Source organism: Anabas testudineus, chromosome 1 (assembly GCF_900324465.2).
Source record: "Anabas testudineus chromosome 1, fAnaTes1.2, whole genome shotgun sequence".
NCBI lineage: Eukaryota > Metazoa > Chordata > Actinopteri > Anabantiformes > Anabantidae > Anabas > Anabas testudineus.
The window spans coordinates 21,092,599-21,110,018 of NC_046610.1; the positions used below are offsets into that span (position 1 = coordinate 21,092,599).

At 39.0% G+C, this 17,420-nt stretch overlaps 1 protein-coding gene across 1 annotated transcript; it reads right to left on the reverse strand.

Moving 5' to 3' along the window:
- Window positions 1-3,195: 3,195 nt before the first annotated feature.
- On the reverse strand, window positions 3,196-5,852 carry coq7 (coenzyme Q7 homolog, ubiquinone (yeast)). Its single transcript, XM_026358897.1, has 6 exons — window positions 5,688-5,852; window positions 5,127-5,305; window positions 4,726-4,840; window positions 4,269-4,408; window positions 3,886-3,954; window positions 3,196-3,548 (listed from the first exon to the last, which is right to left on the reverse strand). The coding sequence occupies exons 1-6, from the start codon at window positions 5,764-5,766 to the stop codon at window positions 3,471-3,473; spliced, it is 660 nt and encodes a 219-aa protein (XP_026214682.1). The 5' UTR covers window positions 5,767-5,852; the 3' UTR covers window positions 3,196-3,470.
- Window positions 5,853-17,420: the final 11,568 nt, after the last annotated feature.

The window sequence follows — 17,420 nt, forward strand, 5'->3', positions numbered from 1 at the left end:
ACACAGGTTTGACTTCAGCAGCCACGATTAATTGTAAACTTACTGATTAGCACATTATTTCTCTGTATTTTGTTTTATGAAGACTCTTGAATTGGTTCCATAATGTGGCCATTTTAAATAAATCCACAAAAATAGAGTAAAATCATTGGTGTTCTGCTCATGCAAATGAATTTCAAAGCATAATAAGGAGTCATTAGTACTAAATTCTTACAGATTGTATTTTTAATAACACCTCTCTTAAACTATTCAAACAAGAACATTACCACCACGAAATGAGGATTTGTTGCATAACTATTATACTAAACAGCATACATTTTAACTTGGTCTAGCAAATAATCTGTTAACTTATTGTCTCTCATCAGAGCAGGAGATGTTTGCTTAAAGGATCATTGGGAATGATTTCATGATTTCAGAGGAACTAATAAATAAGAATAAATCGTTGTATCTATAATATTGAAAGTTGTCTGAATTGCTCTTTCTAAAATGAAGCAATGCGTACACAATCCCCTGTGGCTCTTCAGTCTTACAGATTGACCTTATGCTACCTATTAGCATTTAAACCCCAGAAACCCCGCAGCCAGAAACTCTGCATATGTCCAGGCCAAGAAGCAATAGGATCTGTATCCGAAACCTTTTTATGACTTATAGGGATTTGTATAATTCATGCTGCAGACAAATTTACAACCGCAATTATTCACGGGTAGTAAGACAGTCCCAGTTTAGTTAAGTTTTATGGCCCTCTTCAAATTCTTGATTTCAGATTCTCAGCCCTTGTTTCAGCAGATTCCTTTGGATGTAATTCTGAGAAAAGAATCTAAACAATTGAACTCCTCACAGCCATAGACAGCCACAGAAAGTAGTCTTTAGAGACTGTGTATTATATACAGGTATTATGAGCTGTACATAGATTTATTTATTTTTCTTTATTTCTTTGTTATACTTGTCCCAGTTGGGAAATAACATGCACAAGGCATTTTATCACACTATTAAAGTGTATTATACACTATATATGCACACTTCTTATACACTTATATATGTCTATGCATGGTAGCTAATTTAGATGTAAAGCTGACAGTCTGCAGTCATTAACACTGGCTCTGTGACTGAGTCATCACTCCTTTTTTTATAAACTGGTAATTTCATCACCCAAGATGGTGCTACAGATGGAGCTGTCCATATGTTGCTTCATTTTAACACTTGCACCTTGCTATAAAACTGTCAGCACTATTAATCTGGGCCAGAGGTAATTAAGAGGATCTTCTACCTTTTATTTGTAAAGCTGCCCACTGTCTCATGTTGCTTATGTAAAGTTGGTGGATGGCCTCCGAGAACCACTAAAGTGAGTTTTGTGCCTTTTTATTCCAAATGTATGGAGATAAAAACGTATTTTGCTCTTTATTGTTCAGATAGCCAGAAGGCTAGTGCACACAGTGGCCATAACAGGAACTCACTGTGATCAGCAAAACTAGCCAATCAAAATCATTTCAATGAAAATAATAATAATACAAATACTCATACAGGTAAAAATGATAACAATAACCAGCATTGTCAAGTATGTAGAAAAACTCGTTTCATTTCAGCTTTTACGTAGACTGATGGACTGTAAACATTATCAAGTAGTAATAATAATTACTTGCAGTCATAAATAAAACCATATGCAAGTATATATTATTTTCATTAATGACTGTGTTGATTATTTTCTTTATCAATCAATCAATTAATTAATTGTTGGATGTAGGATATAACAGGGAGGATGATTATACATATTTAATAAACAGTTTGTTACAGGATACTACAGACTCCAAACTACATATATGGCTCATCTAAAATTTGGTTAAATGTCTCTTAGCAAGTATAACGATGCCTTTAGTAACTATGGCAGAATTCCTGTCGGAAATTCCAAGTTATCTGGTGGTAGTGGTCATCTTGCTCATAGTTTGAGGTCACACTGAAAAAATCTGATGCAGCAGTGCTTTACTGGTAATCCATCTACTTTGTGCAATACACCTGGTCAAATGGCAGTAAACATTAGAGCATGACGTTACCTCCGCCGTGTTTCACAGTAGGTGCCTTGTTCTTGGTTTTTAAATGCCTTACCTTTAATCCTCCAAACATATCTCAGGTTATTGTAGCTCTGGTTCTCTCTCGCACACACACACACACACACATACACTCTCTCTCTCCACCAACATCATGAAAACACAAAATGAGGTAAGTTCGCAGACTGTTCTGGCAGTTTGTGATGGCCCAACTCTTTGCCAACGCACTATGCCCTATGTTGGGTTTTCCTTCGTCACCAATCTATATTTAGATATACACTGACTGGCCACTTTATTAGGCACACCTATACAATTTAATGCAATCCAATACAGCAGCTCTGCCATGAATTCTACTTTTACAGTGCAAGGTTATGATTACACAGATTGAAACTGTGTATGACTCCACTATAAAACATTGTAACCTTGCTCACTAGAGCCAAAAAGACAAATTACCATCAAACTATCTCAATAAAATATCCCTACCCCTATTCCTGGTGCATCATTGCCTCATTGTGTCCCCTCTGGTTGAAAAAGCTAAAGCCTGAGTAAAACAGCTACAGATCCATACTCAATGTACAGTGAAGATAAACTGATACTGACTAGAAGGGGAATGAATACTTTGCTCAACATGTTGAAAGGCCTAATAGATTAGGTGGCCCTGGACAAGCCATTCAATTCAATCCATCTTTCTCAGTAACCAAATGTACGCAGAACAGCTGTGTGAGGACGCTGAGCTGTTAGGCCGGGATGACAAGTTATTGCTCAGCGTGATATATGAACTATTACATGTGAAAGAGGAGAGTGTGTTGAAAGGTATGATGGCATGCATATGCTTGTATCAATATGTTCTTATCGTTTGTATTTTAGGTATTTATCGTTTGGTCAAAGGCAGGAGGCAAGATCTTAAAGTGCAGATAAACATTGTCCATTGCAGCACTTGCAGGCACAGGACTGCTGAAGTATCTCAAGGCACAATAGGCACATTAAAAGTGGTCGTGTAAGGTAACTAGATAAGATTATGTTTTGTAAACGCAAATCATCTTGATTTAGATATATGTTCCACCAAGTTTCTTTTGTATGACTAGTGAGAGGAGATGCCTCCCAACAGAATATTAACAATACTGCAACAAAAAAAGAATCACCTACACTCACAAAACAGTGTAGAGATGTGACATTTAATTCAAGAAGAGTCGTGTCCACTCACCCGAACTCTCCATATATAAATTTAAGCGGTCCACAGCAGTCAAATGTATGTACATTTTTGGAAATAGTGAATGTTTGTATACAATAATCCGTCAAAGGTACAACACTGTGTTACATCACAATTGTTGACAATGGGGCAGCATCTGAATAGAAAGAGGATCATTTACAAAAACTGAGTCAAAATATCAAAATAAACATTTGAAAAATCTAATAATTTTACATAAAGAGTTAGACACGTTGAGAAACATATATTGCAGCTTTGCAGCCTAGCTGTATTGCATTTTTCAGGAGCCAGTAGCCAGGTAGCTGAAATTTAAAAAATAAAAACACATATTTAGATCATTGTGGTATTTCAGTCATTCATTTAAAACAAAAAATACAGAAAAGTAGTTTGAGTAATTCTCATGTATTTTGACTCTTTAAAATACTAATATAATATTAATAATGTATTTTTACTCTTTTACACTTTACATAGTGTGCATAATTTGATGCAATACAGTAGCTTTTAAGTATTTAAATTGATTGTGCAAGTGCAGTGAAACTACCATTCATTATGTCCTTCATGCATAATACATGCTAGATATCAGAGAACACAAAGATTAATAACGAGGCGAGACTCACAAATATTATAAAATATACTTACTGACTCAGCATCATGCTCCAACCCTGTATCATGGTGATCCAGCTCATCATCCCTGAATTCCTTTATTATCTATTAAAATGAGTAGATAAATCATCAATAAAGCTCCAGTGCTGTAATGTAACACTGTAATAAGATCTGTTACACCTGAACCGGGTTTGTTAAAACAGTGTGAGTGGCCTGGCTGGATCCCTGCAAGGTAAATGTGAATACTGCCTGTTCACAGGTTGATTTTTCTGCACTGTAAAAAAGATACACCAGTGGCCCTTCTAATTTCTTTCTGATAAATTAGCTGCTCAAAAAATGCTTCACATTTACTGCTGTCAGATCAACCAAGACTGAAATAAGAAGCATGACAAGTGACAAAGTTAATAAAAGTAGCTCACATTTAACAGTTCAGTATATCTCTCTGGGTCCTTCTCCATCAGAGTTCTTATCTGGCTGTTGTAGTGCTCCGAGATACTCTCCTCCACCGCCACAGTGCAGGCCATGGCTCCCTCTTTTCCCAGCAGTGCAGTGGATGCTCCTAGCAGAGGTTTAAAACAAGAGAAATACACAGTTCATGTTTGATAGAGCAACACCTGGATACATAAAAACTGCAGCAGGCTAATAAGTGAAACAGAGTTGAAGCTCAGCACCAACAATAACTTGTTTAAACTGCGCAGTTCTACACTACTGAGGACACACATCTCTTAAGTTTAAACTGTTAACCTAGTATAATAAAAATCCAAACCAACCTAAGTTACATTACAATGTGTTAGAATCCAGAACTGTGCAAATATCATGAAGTAAGTTCTCTTTCAGCTTTATTAGCTCCGTCTTATGTTTATGGGATGTACCAACCTAATACAAACCCAGCCACGTTCCAGAAAGGTAACAGTGCTGTGGGCCGAACTCTGTTGTCTGCTAGAATTTCATTGAATTTCTCAAGGTGTTTCTTTTCTTGATCCCACATTTCCTAAAGAAGAATAAACGAAAACCACACAAACACACACACAGAGCTTAAGTCCATTAGGAAGATACTTTTCCAGTGTACTCATTAGCACAAATTAGTGTCAGATCTTTCTAATCCCTTGATGGAATTTGTTCATTTGAAGGCATCCTGAACCAGCAGCTCAGATTATTTGTTCAGAGTACTGAACAATTTGCAAATATTTTGACATTTGAAGCCTTTTTGTGCAGCTTAAAGAATCGCGACTGAGTTCACAGGTCGAGTGGAAACTGTTAGACCTGCAGGTCCACACCTGAATGAGGGGTCCAGTCCTGGATCGGCCCAACACTGCCATCTGTCCCGCATAGATGCGGTTGGCACCGTATTCGCCCGCATGGTCCACGCGCAGGATTTGGTGCAACATCTCTTTCTCCTCGGCGTCGCGCGGGGGCGGCACCGCACTGTAAGCACGCGAGGTCCGCTGCAGGGGCCCTGACACCGCAACAACAAGTGGATGAAGCTCAAAGTGGGACAAGGATCTGCGATCTATCTCACCCTGTTCACTTACAAGTTCAGATGAGTCCTTACAAAGAAGAAGAAAACTGTATTTCTGTCTCTTTGCTAACAAATGAACATGACGCTGGTGTAAAGTAAGAGTTAGCCAGCAGGGCTGTTAGGAAACATAATAATAATAATAATGTCGTGCTACTGTTAAAGGGGGGGAGCCCTAACTTCTGGCTTAATAATAATGGCCAGTGAACAGCAGTCGTAAAAAATATAACATACCGTGGAAACTCGAGCAGATTAGTGTTTTTAGCATTTTAGCACTTTAGCTCGTAGCTGTAGCTAAGGGAAGTACAAACCCACTGGTTACCTCTGCAACACTGGCGAAGCATCGCTGGACCGACGAGCTGAGACCAGTTACATAAGGCTGTCTGCGTGGCTCTTTGCATGATGATAAGTTTACGCTTTAGCTGCCCGTGTTATCAAAACAACGCAGGAACATGAGTGCACACTGTCATTGAATGTCAGAGGGTGGACGTGGCGCAGACGTATGACGTAACCGCCGAACGACACGACTTGAAGTTGCACAGCCCCCCCCCCCCACACACACACACACACACACACACACCTCAAGCTCACAGTGCATCCAGTGTACATCATGATAAAGCATAAAGTTAGATCAATAAGTAAAGTAGAAATCAATTTGAGCTTTTGGCACTGTTAGTTTATTGTATCTTATAATATTTCTAGCCTGGTGTTTTCTTTTACTTTGAATTGTTCTCCCTCCTTCTCTCAAAAGGACCTAGTGCAGCCAACTGTATAATCACTCATTCTGTCTCTGACTGTTTATTGTTGTGGACAGTCACACCGTCATCTGGACTCTATCTCTGCATCCTGGACAGGTCACTAGTCTGTCACTGGACACAAACAAAACCACACCTAGAGTTCACAGAGTTCACCTGAACCAACATATCTTTGGCCTGTGGGAGGAAACCAATCATTTAAAGGACTGAAGTAAATATAGAAAATTACCTTTTGGCCAGACACTCTCAGTTTTTCTCTGTCAAACAAATCATGAGTGCATCTTTTGTTTAGGCGTGTTATGTAAGGCCGAACCTGACAATAAAACAGTCAAGCAAGTCTGTGGCGCAATCAGAGTTGAGGTTGATGGTCTACAGATGGCAGTGTTGCACAAATAAAGGCTGTCTGACTTTTACTAACCCTAGATTCTACTTGCCATTTGATTTTCAGTCTAATATATCACTACCAAACGAGACAAGTGGAAAACAATTAGATTTCATCTTTTCAAATGCAGTAAAACAAATTGTGACAATGTCTGAAAATGACTTAAAACCATTTGATGTGCTTGTCGTGGATTATTTGGCAATGCATGTATGACTCCTGTATTTGATGATCAAAAAACAGTTTCCACAAAGCACATGAAATACTGCTGGAACGCAGGAATCTGCGGAATGATGGGGTTGACTGCTGCAGCGCGGTGATGGTCGTGAGTAAACAAGGCCGGGATAGTGAATGGTGGGGTGTGTCGTTTTTGTCTGTGTATGTGTTTGTGGTGAGACACCGCTTATGTGTTTCCCTATGTGACTGTCTGACTGTGGGTGGCTACGCATGTGTGGCTGCACATTGGTACGTGCGGGTTCCCTTTTGTCCTGTTTGCATGAATGTGTGTGTGTGAATGTGTAGGTCACAGGTACTGTATGGGTGAGACTGGGTTAAAAAACGGGCCTGTAAAGACTTTACATGTCAAGTGTGTACTGTCACTGCTGCTTGATGCTGACCACTTTTATGTTGTTTATCACATAAGGCTCAAAACGTTGTGGCACTTAACCATCACTTACATGCACACATGCACAAAGGAGAAAACTGTTACTTTTGCTGACACGTTAAAAGTGACAAGTTGTTACACCTTAGGAATTTAAGTTATTTGCAATTAAAGAAAAAAATCAAGCTTGTCTCTAACTTCAGCAAACGTTCATGTATTAATTAGAATGAATGAATTTCACCCAGTATCCAATGGTCTGTTTCAGTAACTCAACAACGTGAGTTGTTAGAAGCATTGTTCACTTATTTGAATGTACTCTTCATGTATTTCCCAGGATTCATGTCATCAAGGTCGAAATTCTACAGAATTCTTATTTATATAAAAATGATTGCTTGTTGGGGGCCCTTAATGTTTGTTTACGTATGTGTCCCAGATTGGTTGTCTTTCTCATCAAATATTAGACATAAATAAAATAAAATAAACTCATTACACTGTTCCTACTCAAGCCTTAAGGTGTCATAATGAAAAACAAAGGCCCCAGCTTGTTGTGACAGCTGGCAGTACAGCAAATCGTCCATTGTGGTGATGGTTGTCATAATTATTGACAATATATTTTATATAATACAATATAAGTAATCCTAGGCCATCTGTGAACCAATAATTTCAGGTGAAAACAACACAGATTTGATTCACTTAAAATCAGTCAGTTAACAGAAAATTTTGTTGTGTTGTGATTATATGAAATACTGTGTTAGGAATAAGTCAACAGAGATATAAAATAACAAGTTTAAAAAAACTCAAAGTCCTAATGTGAAAATTAAGGTAAATCCTTCTAAATTTGTTTATGTTTGTCAGCTTTTTCCTTTTTATAGTGCATAGTATGTGCATGTAGAACTAGGAGTGACAGGGTTATCTGAACACTACGTTATTCACTATAATGTCTGATCCTGATCCGTTGGGCCTCTGACACAGGGGCCTGATGTCTGTGGACAGGCTGGAGAGTGTCTGCACGCTTGGACCACATGGTTTGAGGATCTGCAGAGAGAAAACGGAGCCTTTCAACACAAGTGGTTTTTCAGCAGCGCTTTCAGGAACCGTCTGACAGGTGTAATGTCTATGGCCAAAGAGTAAACACTCCCTCTCAGATTATAACAGCTATATGAAGTAACAGGTCTAACGCTCAGTGGTGCAATTGAAGGGATGAAAAGACCAGAAGAAAGTGCATTTCTTCTTGTTCTGCAGTGTGTTGTGACTGATTTCTGGATTAAACACAAAACCGCAGAGCTGGAGAAATAGGGAGACTAGCTTATGTGTGTGTACCTGTATGTATGTGTGTGTTTGTGTAATGTTTTCATACATCCGTGGACGTGTGCAAGTCTGCACACCCTTGCTCTAAGGCTCTGGTCAGACAGTGCATAGCTGTGGTGGGATGCAGGCTGAGCGCCTCTAGACTACAGTGAGTCAACAATGTCTGCTCTCACTAAGAGGAGACATGATAGGTCTTGTCTCATTTGGTCCCTCACTGGTGTGGTGGGTCTACATTTGTGAGAGGGTGGGTGTGTGTGGCATATATGATGCTAAGTAAAAAAAAAAAAAAAAGTATTTACAAAGTTGTAGAATATATGACAGCAATATGCGTCAGTGGCTGTTTTGACACGCGAAATATTGTTCTCACGCAAAAATACAGTACACAGGAAAAAACAATTGATTTTGTTAGGATCTTTTTTAGCCCTGGATGACATTTTACTTTGGGGTCAACATCTGCATCATCGCAAAGTGGAAATTTTCTAAGTGGTTCTGGAAATGGCACAGTGTGGGTGTATGGATTGGAGAGAATGTCTTGTACACAAAAGCCCAACAAAGAAATTATAAGAAATTTAAACTGTTTAAAACAGGGAGATAGTATTTGTGAAATTAGATTCATGTAACTCAATATCAACAAATTGCCCTAAGGTGCTTTATAGTCTGTACAACATGTGGCACCCTCTGTCTATAGAACCTTAAATCAGACCAGGTGATCTATCACCTCATCAGGTGATCTATCTTACCCACAGTTTGTAGCACAATCTTCAATGTAAATACCAGAAACACATGAAAACAAGGTCAGATGTTACAGTTATTTATATTCTTTGAGAACACCCTTTCCTACGTCTTTATATGTCTGACAAAACAATGTTTCTGAATTGTCCCTTTGGATATTGACTGCATGTCATCTTTTAAAAGTAGCAATTCTCTTCCTGTTGTAGAGAAACAGAATTATCCAAAATTCCTGTAAACACATTCTGAAAACCACACAAAACCAGTACAAACTCCAAGATGAAACCAAAATAGATACACACAATTTGACTTCTTTCAGTTTTTACACTTTCTCGGCATGAATGAGCTGTTGTTTTTAAAAAAGACAAGGGACAGCTCGGGGACGGGTCATATCCCTGGACAAACATATTCACTCCCACACGGGGTAGAGTGAAAGCCTCCAGTTCATCCAACGTATGTGTTTTCACACACAAAAATACAGAAATGATAGTAGAACGTAAAGATGGTGGTGAGGAAGTGGCAGCATGTGTCCAGTTATGAGACCCTTCTCCACAAATCTTGCGTACCTTTGTGACCTGTGACCCCAAGAGACACATACAGTCCCTCAGAACAGGCTAGTTGAGTTGCTGCCTGCTGTTTCTCGGTTTCTCTCGATGCTCAATGAAGCCTGCCAGGTGTCCGTGTAAATTAGCTTTTGGTTTTGATGCACAATGAGCAATAGTACTCAGCCTTAGATAGCCTGTCACAGTTAGTGTTGTCACTTTGCTCTCCTTTATGACAGTGGTGGAGCATTGTTCATTGTTGTTGTTCACAAATATTGATGTGGCTGCTCTTGACAATATAAATTCCTCCAGCTCCACAGTATTCCCCTTAAAAACAACAGTTATTCATCCCAAATTGTTGCAAAAGTAGGTTTGAGAGAGAAATTAAAGTTATGCAACATTGTTTTAAAAAGCCAACCATTTTATGGTTTGGTGGTATCCCTCTGTAAAAGACAAGATGTCTCATAAAATACTACCAAATAGTTCATTTTCTGATTTAAATTCACAAAGTCTCCTAAAAAGCCACCTAACCCTTTTTATAGATGGCTGTACAAGTTTAAAACCAGAGGAAAGCGATTTCTCTTCCATTATTGAATTGTTTACACTCCAAAACCTATCTTGTGCCCCGTACAGACCTAGTTAAATCACAGTCTAAACCGCCTGTTTTCATGGACACTGGAGAGTGTATTTAGCTTCGTCTGGTACAAGTTAAATGGCCCTTGTCTGTCTGGCTCTATTCCTTCAGCGATCTTTTTTTTTTTTGTTACACCAAAGAGGATAGGAGATAATGTTTAAATCTATGGGGGCATTGAAAACTCCTGCGTGTTGAGGCAATCCTTGTAAAAACACTCGGAGAGATTTCTGAAAGAACCAGCCATATAATAACTACCATTCACGACAGGAAGCCCATGGAGGAAACACATTCGTGGCAACCTGACATAAGATAAGATGTAAACACGCTTGGGAAAATGAGTCCCAAATACAGCCTACAGCAGTCACTTAACTTATGGCATGCTCACACGCATCAGCTAGTTTATGTAAAGAAGGTGTGTTCAGAATGACACTGAACCCCAAAGCCTTGGCTTACAAGTGGTTTCATGAAGTATCAGTTATCAACTAAGAAGACCACGTTCTTGACAAGAATATGTCAACAGAATATGTTGTTCCTTTTAAATTATACAGTCACAATAGCTTGGTTTTCACTTTTTACTTTTCACTTTTAAACACATTTTCAAACACAGAGAGACAGATAAATATAGGGAAACATTCATTTTAAGGGTGTGATGGAAAGCCCAGCAGCCCTTTATTTATAAAACCTGTCATTTAACCAGCATTTCCTGTTAGCCACAGGATGTGGCTCCTTTTACTTTGCCATCCGGGCCTTTGCTCTCCTATATGGTTTTCCGGAAGTCATGTTTGTACTCTCTGATTTACAGAGTGCTAACTGTGGGTTACCAGAGTACATACTGTAAAACAAATGGCCCTGCAGTAGGATGCTGAGTGATTAGTGCTACTGTTGAAGTCTGGGTACAATATGAGGGCAGATACAAAATGTAATGTTGTATAAGTTGTAGTAGTTTTGCTGGCATTTTTATAGCCCAATTAAAATGGAGGGATATAGTGAAGGATTGTATGAATGCATGGAAATAATGTTCTTAACTGTTCTTTTGGATATTTTAACCTTGTTTTAAGTAGTTGAGTTGCTTGTTTCAAGATGCAGGGTTAAAATCATTACTCAAATCAAGCACAATAAAACAATACAAACAACAACAACAACATTTAATATATTTTGGGGTCATTTTGCTACTTAGGCAATACTGCTGTGACGAGGAAGCACATGTAAACTATCTTTGTTGCTGGTATTGTGAAACAGCCTCATGATAAGTGCTAAACAGCTGGCTGCACTCCAAAAGACATAAAATAAGAAGCACAACAGGCCAGAATTAAGGTTGTGGCTGAGTTCTGTGGTAGTCAGAATATAAAAATACAATATTATAACAACTGGAGCCAGTGTTAGCAAATGTTGCTGGTCATCACTTTTACCTCATTGTACTCAACCCATTTGTTTTCCAGCCTGAAAAAAAAAGAAGCTGTTTTTACAGTGTGCAGGGAGTGGATGATTCCCTAATAAATGTCACAACCACGATGCCAGCCTCCCCCTCAGTTTTCCTTGGTGGTATTTTTAGAGGGGCTCAGTCCACAATCCTAATGTGAAAAGGCGAGGAATTGTTTTTTGTTGATGCTTGTCTTACCACTTCAGTGTGATGACTCGCAGTGAGCTGGTGCCTTCCTACGTCACAAGAGGCCAGAGTGAGTGGGAGTCAGGCTCCGGGATCTATTAAGGCATGAGGCAGTCACTCACGTTATTGGACAACTAGGAAGGGGGCCCGTCCCGTGGATTTCCACTCGCTGCTATTTTTGGAGCAACAGCAGCAGGTCTGTTTTCAGTTTTCAGCCACAATATCATATTAAGTCGTTTTACAGTAATTCAGTAGTGTTTACTCAGCGGACCTGAGGCTGGTTAAACAGAGGTTACTGAGTCTCTGCACATGGTAAAAAGGACAGATCAAGGCCGGACAGGTTACCTCTAACTATGATGTCTCACTAAAGCACACCGTTTTCTAAGAATGTACTTTATAATCTTTACTACAGACAACTTCTATTGACCAGACAAAAACGTGACCACCAGAACTGAAGCAATAGAAGTGTTAATGTTTGATTTCTCTCCTGGCTCACAGCCACTGTCAATTTTCTTACAAATACTCTATTGAGTCACTTGTTTACTGACAGTTCTGTGTTTTATGTGCAATAGCGATAAGTAATCATCAAAAACATTACAGAATTATATCTTATGGAGAAATCCTGTCTCATAAATTAACAGATAGAAATTAGAAATTGAAATCAAGAAAGGTCTAGCGTCTATCTTTGATTAGTTTAGAAGCTTCCTGAAACTGTTGGACTGTGGCTGGGTCAGCGTGAGGCACAGGCAGGTCATCCAACCAAAACTGACCACTGGCTGACACAAGAAGCTCAACTGAGTAACATTGTGTAGGTGGTTTCAACTGAGTTCCTAAAACAAAAAAGCTTCTAAGCCTCCAAATAATAATGTGCAAGTTTGTTTTTTTTAGAAATGTGGTTCTTTATAAGCAGAGTTATGTTGATTCTGCTCACAGAGTCAGTGCTGAGGACTCCAGTGTTTTTTAAACACTGGAAAATATAACAAAAGCTATTTGTCACATTCCTGTACAACTAATGTCATGTTAATTACACGACAGAAGTGCCTGAACGAGACCCATACTGACAAAATGTGCGTTATCGTTTTCGGTTAGTAGAATAAAACATAGACATCAGTGTCACGGTAATATTGGGCTTTCAGTGATTTCTTTACACTGTGCTTTTTCTGGGAAAGAATGAGACACAACAAACATCCTTAACAGAAGAAAACCTAAAGATTTGGTGAACAGAATTTACTTAATGTTAGTCTTTGCTCATTATTATGATCACAAAAACTGACTGAACGTCACTACACGTATGGCCAAAGCAACCAACATATGTACATAATAACTTTTTCCACCATTATCATAGAGACCTAATTTAATTCTTGATAACATAATTAAACCTTAAGTTTAATTGAATGTATTGGGTATTATATTGAGAGAGTAATCTAAATGCACCTTGTCATTGTTGATTATGATTGTACATATAAGGATACACAAGCAGGACACAGCGAATGTGAGAAAAAACAGACTTTGAAGTAGGCTATTTTAGTTACTTTGTTTGAGAGCAAGTCCAGCACCACCTCTGCCATTCTTCTGGTTGACTGTCATCCCACACGGTTTTCCTCTGAAGGGTAATCACAGCATAGTCTCGTTCACGTTCAGGTTTCACAGCAGCTGGGAAAATGATGGCAAGCCTCCTGTTGTCTGGGAAGAAAAAGAGCATCTTTATTGTGTCTGAGGCTTGTTGATGTTGGGTTCAGTTTGGAGTCACCAAAAACTAAACATTTTGGGCCGGGCAGTTACCTTTCTAATTATAAATGGGTTATGCAATGAATTGTTCTGGTAATATTGTGAATAGGCAGCAAATACCATGTCGAACACTCAAGTGGTGTATTTTTCCACTACAGTTCAGAGGGAAAAATCATTTTATTTCTATATTTATTTGACAGTTTAAGTTACTCTAGTCACTTTAAAGATACAGATTGTCAATATAAAATGTGATGAATCACCTGCCATTTGTGCTGTTTATTGTCCAGACTGATTAACAGGGATCTTTGACATTACTAGAAATAATTAGATATTTAGATATTTAAGTTTGTCAAAAGATAACCTGAAATTGACTGGTGCATTCATGAGTGCCAGTTTTAGAGAAGTTAGCTGTTGGCTGGCTAAAAACAGACGCTCCAGCTGTTTGTGGCAGTTTAACTCAGATAATCACAGAAAATAACAGTTCTTTCTCCTTTATTGTTTCTGCTCTGTATCCATGTGAAACTGAATGATAATGTCTGACTTTTTTAGGTCACACAGATGTGACTTAATCTTAGTTCATGCCAGCTTGGGGTGGTTTCTCCAATGAAAAATATAAAAAACATAAAGTTCTCTTCACTTTGTGTCCGAACAACAGTTTAATTGTTAAGCTATCTGACTGCTGGCAGCGGCCCGGCCTGTGTACCGTCGAGCAGGCAAGAGAGTTGTCTTGAACTTCTCAGGTAAATGGGTCTTTCCCCAACATTCATTTTGCGTCTCACTGTTTCTTTAACAGTATGCGATTAATGAAACGGAGAGTATCTGGGCTTCTTATGAATGAGCAGCTCCTCAGCAGGTGCCAGAGCAGCAGGGTGATAAATACTTTCAGGATCATATCACTCACAGAGGCATGTGAGAAAGGTCTTAAGTCTGCAGAGTGAGGAAACACACACACACACACACACACACAGACAGACAGTATCTACGTCATCAAATCAATTTGCCGAGCACAGCAGTCCTGCCAATTGTCCGGAAGCAGATCAGAGACAAAACTCAGTCTCAGCTAAAAAAAGAAAACAGTGAGGACAGATTAAGATGGCACTGTGGGTAAAAGGAGGAGGGAGAGAAACGGAAGACAGAGCCCATTTGTAATTGCTTGCGTAGGCTGACACTTCTGAATTTACAGGCTGCCCTGGAACCGTGCCACTCATTTAACACAGCTTATTTAAGAGAGAGAGAAAGAGAGAAAAAAACAAACCGATATTTTGTTCACATGTTTCTTAATCTGTTTTAGGCTCCTCCCTTCTTTGCTACATTTGCTAAATTTGTCTCCCCTTGCTCAAACGTAAGAAGCCAAAATGACACCATTATTTTGACTAGACTGTTTTTCCTTCCAGGGAAAGAGGCCAGAGGAAGTGTAGGTGACCTAGCCTGGTTAACCACTGCTAGACCATGGATCGGCTGGGCCACTGCCACCCCCGCAAGCACCCTCTGCACATTTCTACTACTACACGCCATGACCACAAGTGGCCTCGCTCCAGTGTCATCGGCTGGCACGTCATGTGGGTCATATTTACTGGCCAGACGTGTACATTTGTTTACATTAACCTGCTTTGGACATGTACCAGCTATATGCACATTTCCTGCTCTTCATTGCATCTGTGAACATGTTGTTGTGCCCCTTTCACTACATCTGTTGCAATACCTCAAGCTCCTGTCTGCATTCGATCAGCTGAGGAGTCTTTTTTTAATGCGTCTCTCGTCCAATCAAAAAATAATACATACACGACACACAGCATGTACATTCCCTGACAATTTTTATGGACAACATAATGCAGCAATTTCCAGAGGGCACCATATGGGTGGATCACAGAGAGGGATGGATGGAAAACACAAACACACTGAGCCACAGAGATTCATGAAAAACAGAATGAACAGGAACTCATGCCAAGTCTCTTTCTCTCTCAGTGTTTTCTCCCTGGGTATTATTTGGGACAAAAAGGTACACTGTAAACAGTGCCGCCCGTGCTACAGTCTCTCTCTCAAACACACCGCCCACCCCGCTGGCTGTGGTACACTGCCTGAGGTGTTTCGGACCATTTCTTGGTGGTAGAAACACTCAAGTCAGGCAGTGGGACAGAGACATAACACAAGAGTTGGACCATGGCTATTTGTTTTGTTTCTACCTCTCTGACAGCTACTTTAGACTTGAGCCAACAAGATAAACCTTGCTTCTCACCAGAAGTGGTGGAAAGCAACTAAATACTAAAGTACAGTTTGAATTTCTACTTACTAAATTTTCACTCAGGAATTGTGTGGACTCAGCTAATATTTTTTAATTAACAGCAATATGTTGTCAATCTAAACTTAAAATGCATAGTTTTTCATTATTAGCAGTTGTTAGAGTTCATTTCTCCATTATTTTAACTTGAATAGATGGCTCAAGGTCATTAAATCAAACTGATAAAAACTTAGAACTCCTATTGTTCCCATTGTTTGAGAGATAAGACTCTTCAGATATTGTTTTTTTTTTTTTTTTTTGTAGTACAAAGAAAACATTTGTGCTTACATAGGTGTTGATGAATGAACAATGACTTTTTTATCTAAGCAATCGCTTAAACCATAGTTACTTTTATATTTTCACTTTTAATTGCAACAAAAGCTTCAAATCCCACATTAAAATAAAAACATTTTTAAAAAAAGGATGAATTCACATGTCACATTACATCATTCTCATCATTTTGCACTAGGAGCTGAAGTGCTGAATAAAAGTCGTTTGCTTGCTTGGAAGAGAAACACGAATCGATGACTCATTTTTAAAAGAATAATAATCTCATATTTGCACATGGCGAGACACAGGGCCTGGTGGTGGTCTGCCTCTCTGCCGAACTTTCCATGTTTCTTCTCTGCGGTGATGATGGTGGTGGTGTTGTTAGACCCAGTCGAGACAGTGTCATACTTTCCTGCGCAGCTGCTGTGCTGAAGTTTTCCCTCGTGTCTTGACCAGTGACCATTTGATGATGCTTTTCAGCAGACTACAAAGAGTTTTGGGGGCACATTCTTGTTTTTGAGCTTATAAAGAGTATTATAATATTTCTAGAGCAAGATTTTGCTGTATTTATATTTTATGGTAATTTGTATACGTCAGAGTTGCTCAGCTATAAAAATTGTCACACTTATTCTTAAGAACACACAACATGTCACTGTGCCCTATGCATAGTCATATTTTACCCAATGTTCCTTCACTGACAAAATAAGTTTAAACCTTAACCACCCTCTAAATAAGTGTGACACTTTGTGACAGAGTTGTGCGATGTGTTCATATTTTCCACTTACAGTGCAAGTTTTACCCAATAAGATGACTAATTAACAAAATTCATCCACTTCACTTCCCATATCATGATGTCGACGAAGTTTTGCAACACTTGGAAATACATGTGACAGCAATTTCCACTCCAAAAAAAAAAAGTAAATCTATATCTGTGGGATCCATGTGTCTGGACTGAAATATTTATTTTGTGAGTTGTCAAGTATGTTTTAGAAGGTATCCACATGCACATGCTGGTATGTAATGCATATGAATAGATGGAACATGACAGTGACTAGTGTTGCTAATATCTTGGATTCAAATTAGATGAAGATCTTAAAATAATAGCATTTATCTTAGTGTCACTAGCACCAGTTTAAAAGGTATGTCTGAGCACAAACAGACACTGTGTGGTCAGACGACTGGTGGTTTGGGATGTGGGGAAAGTGGGGGAAAGAAGGAGTGAGAA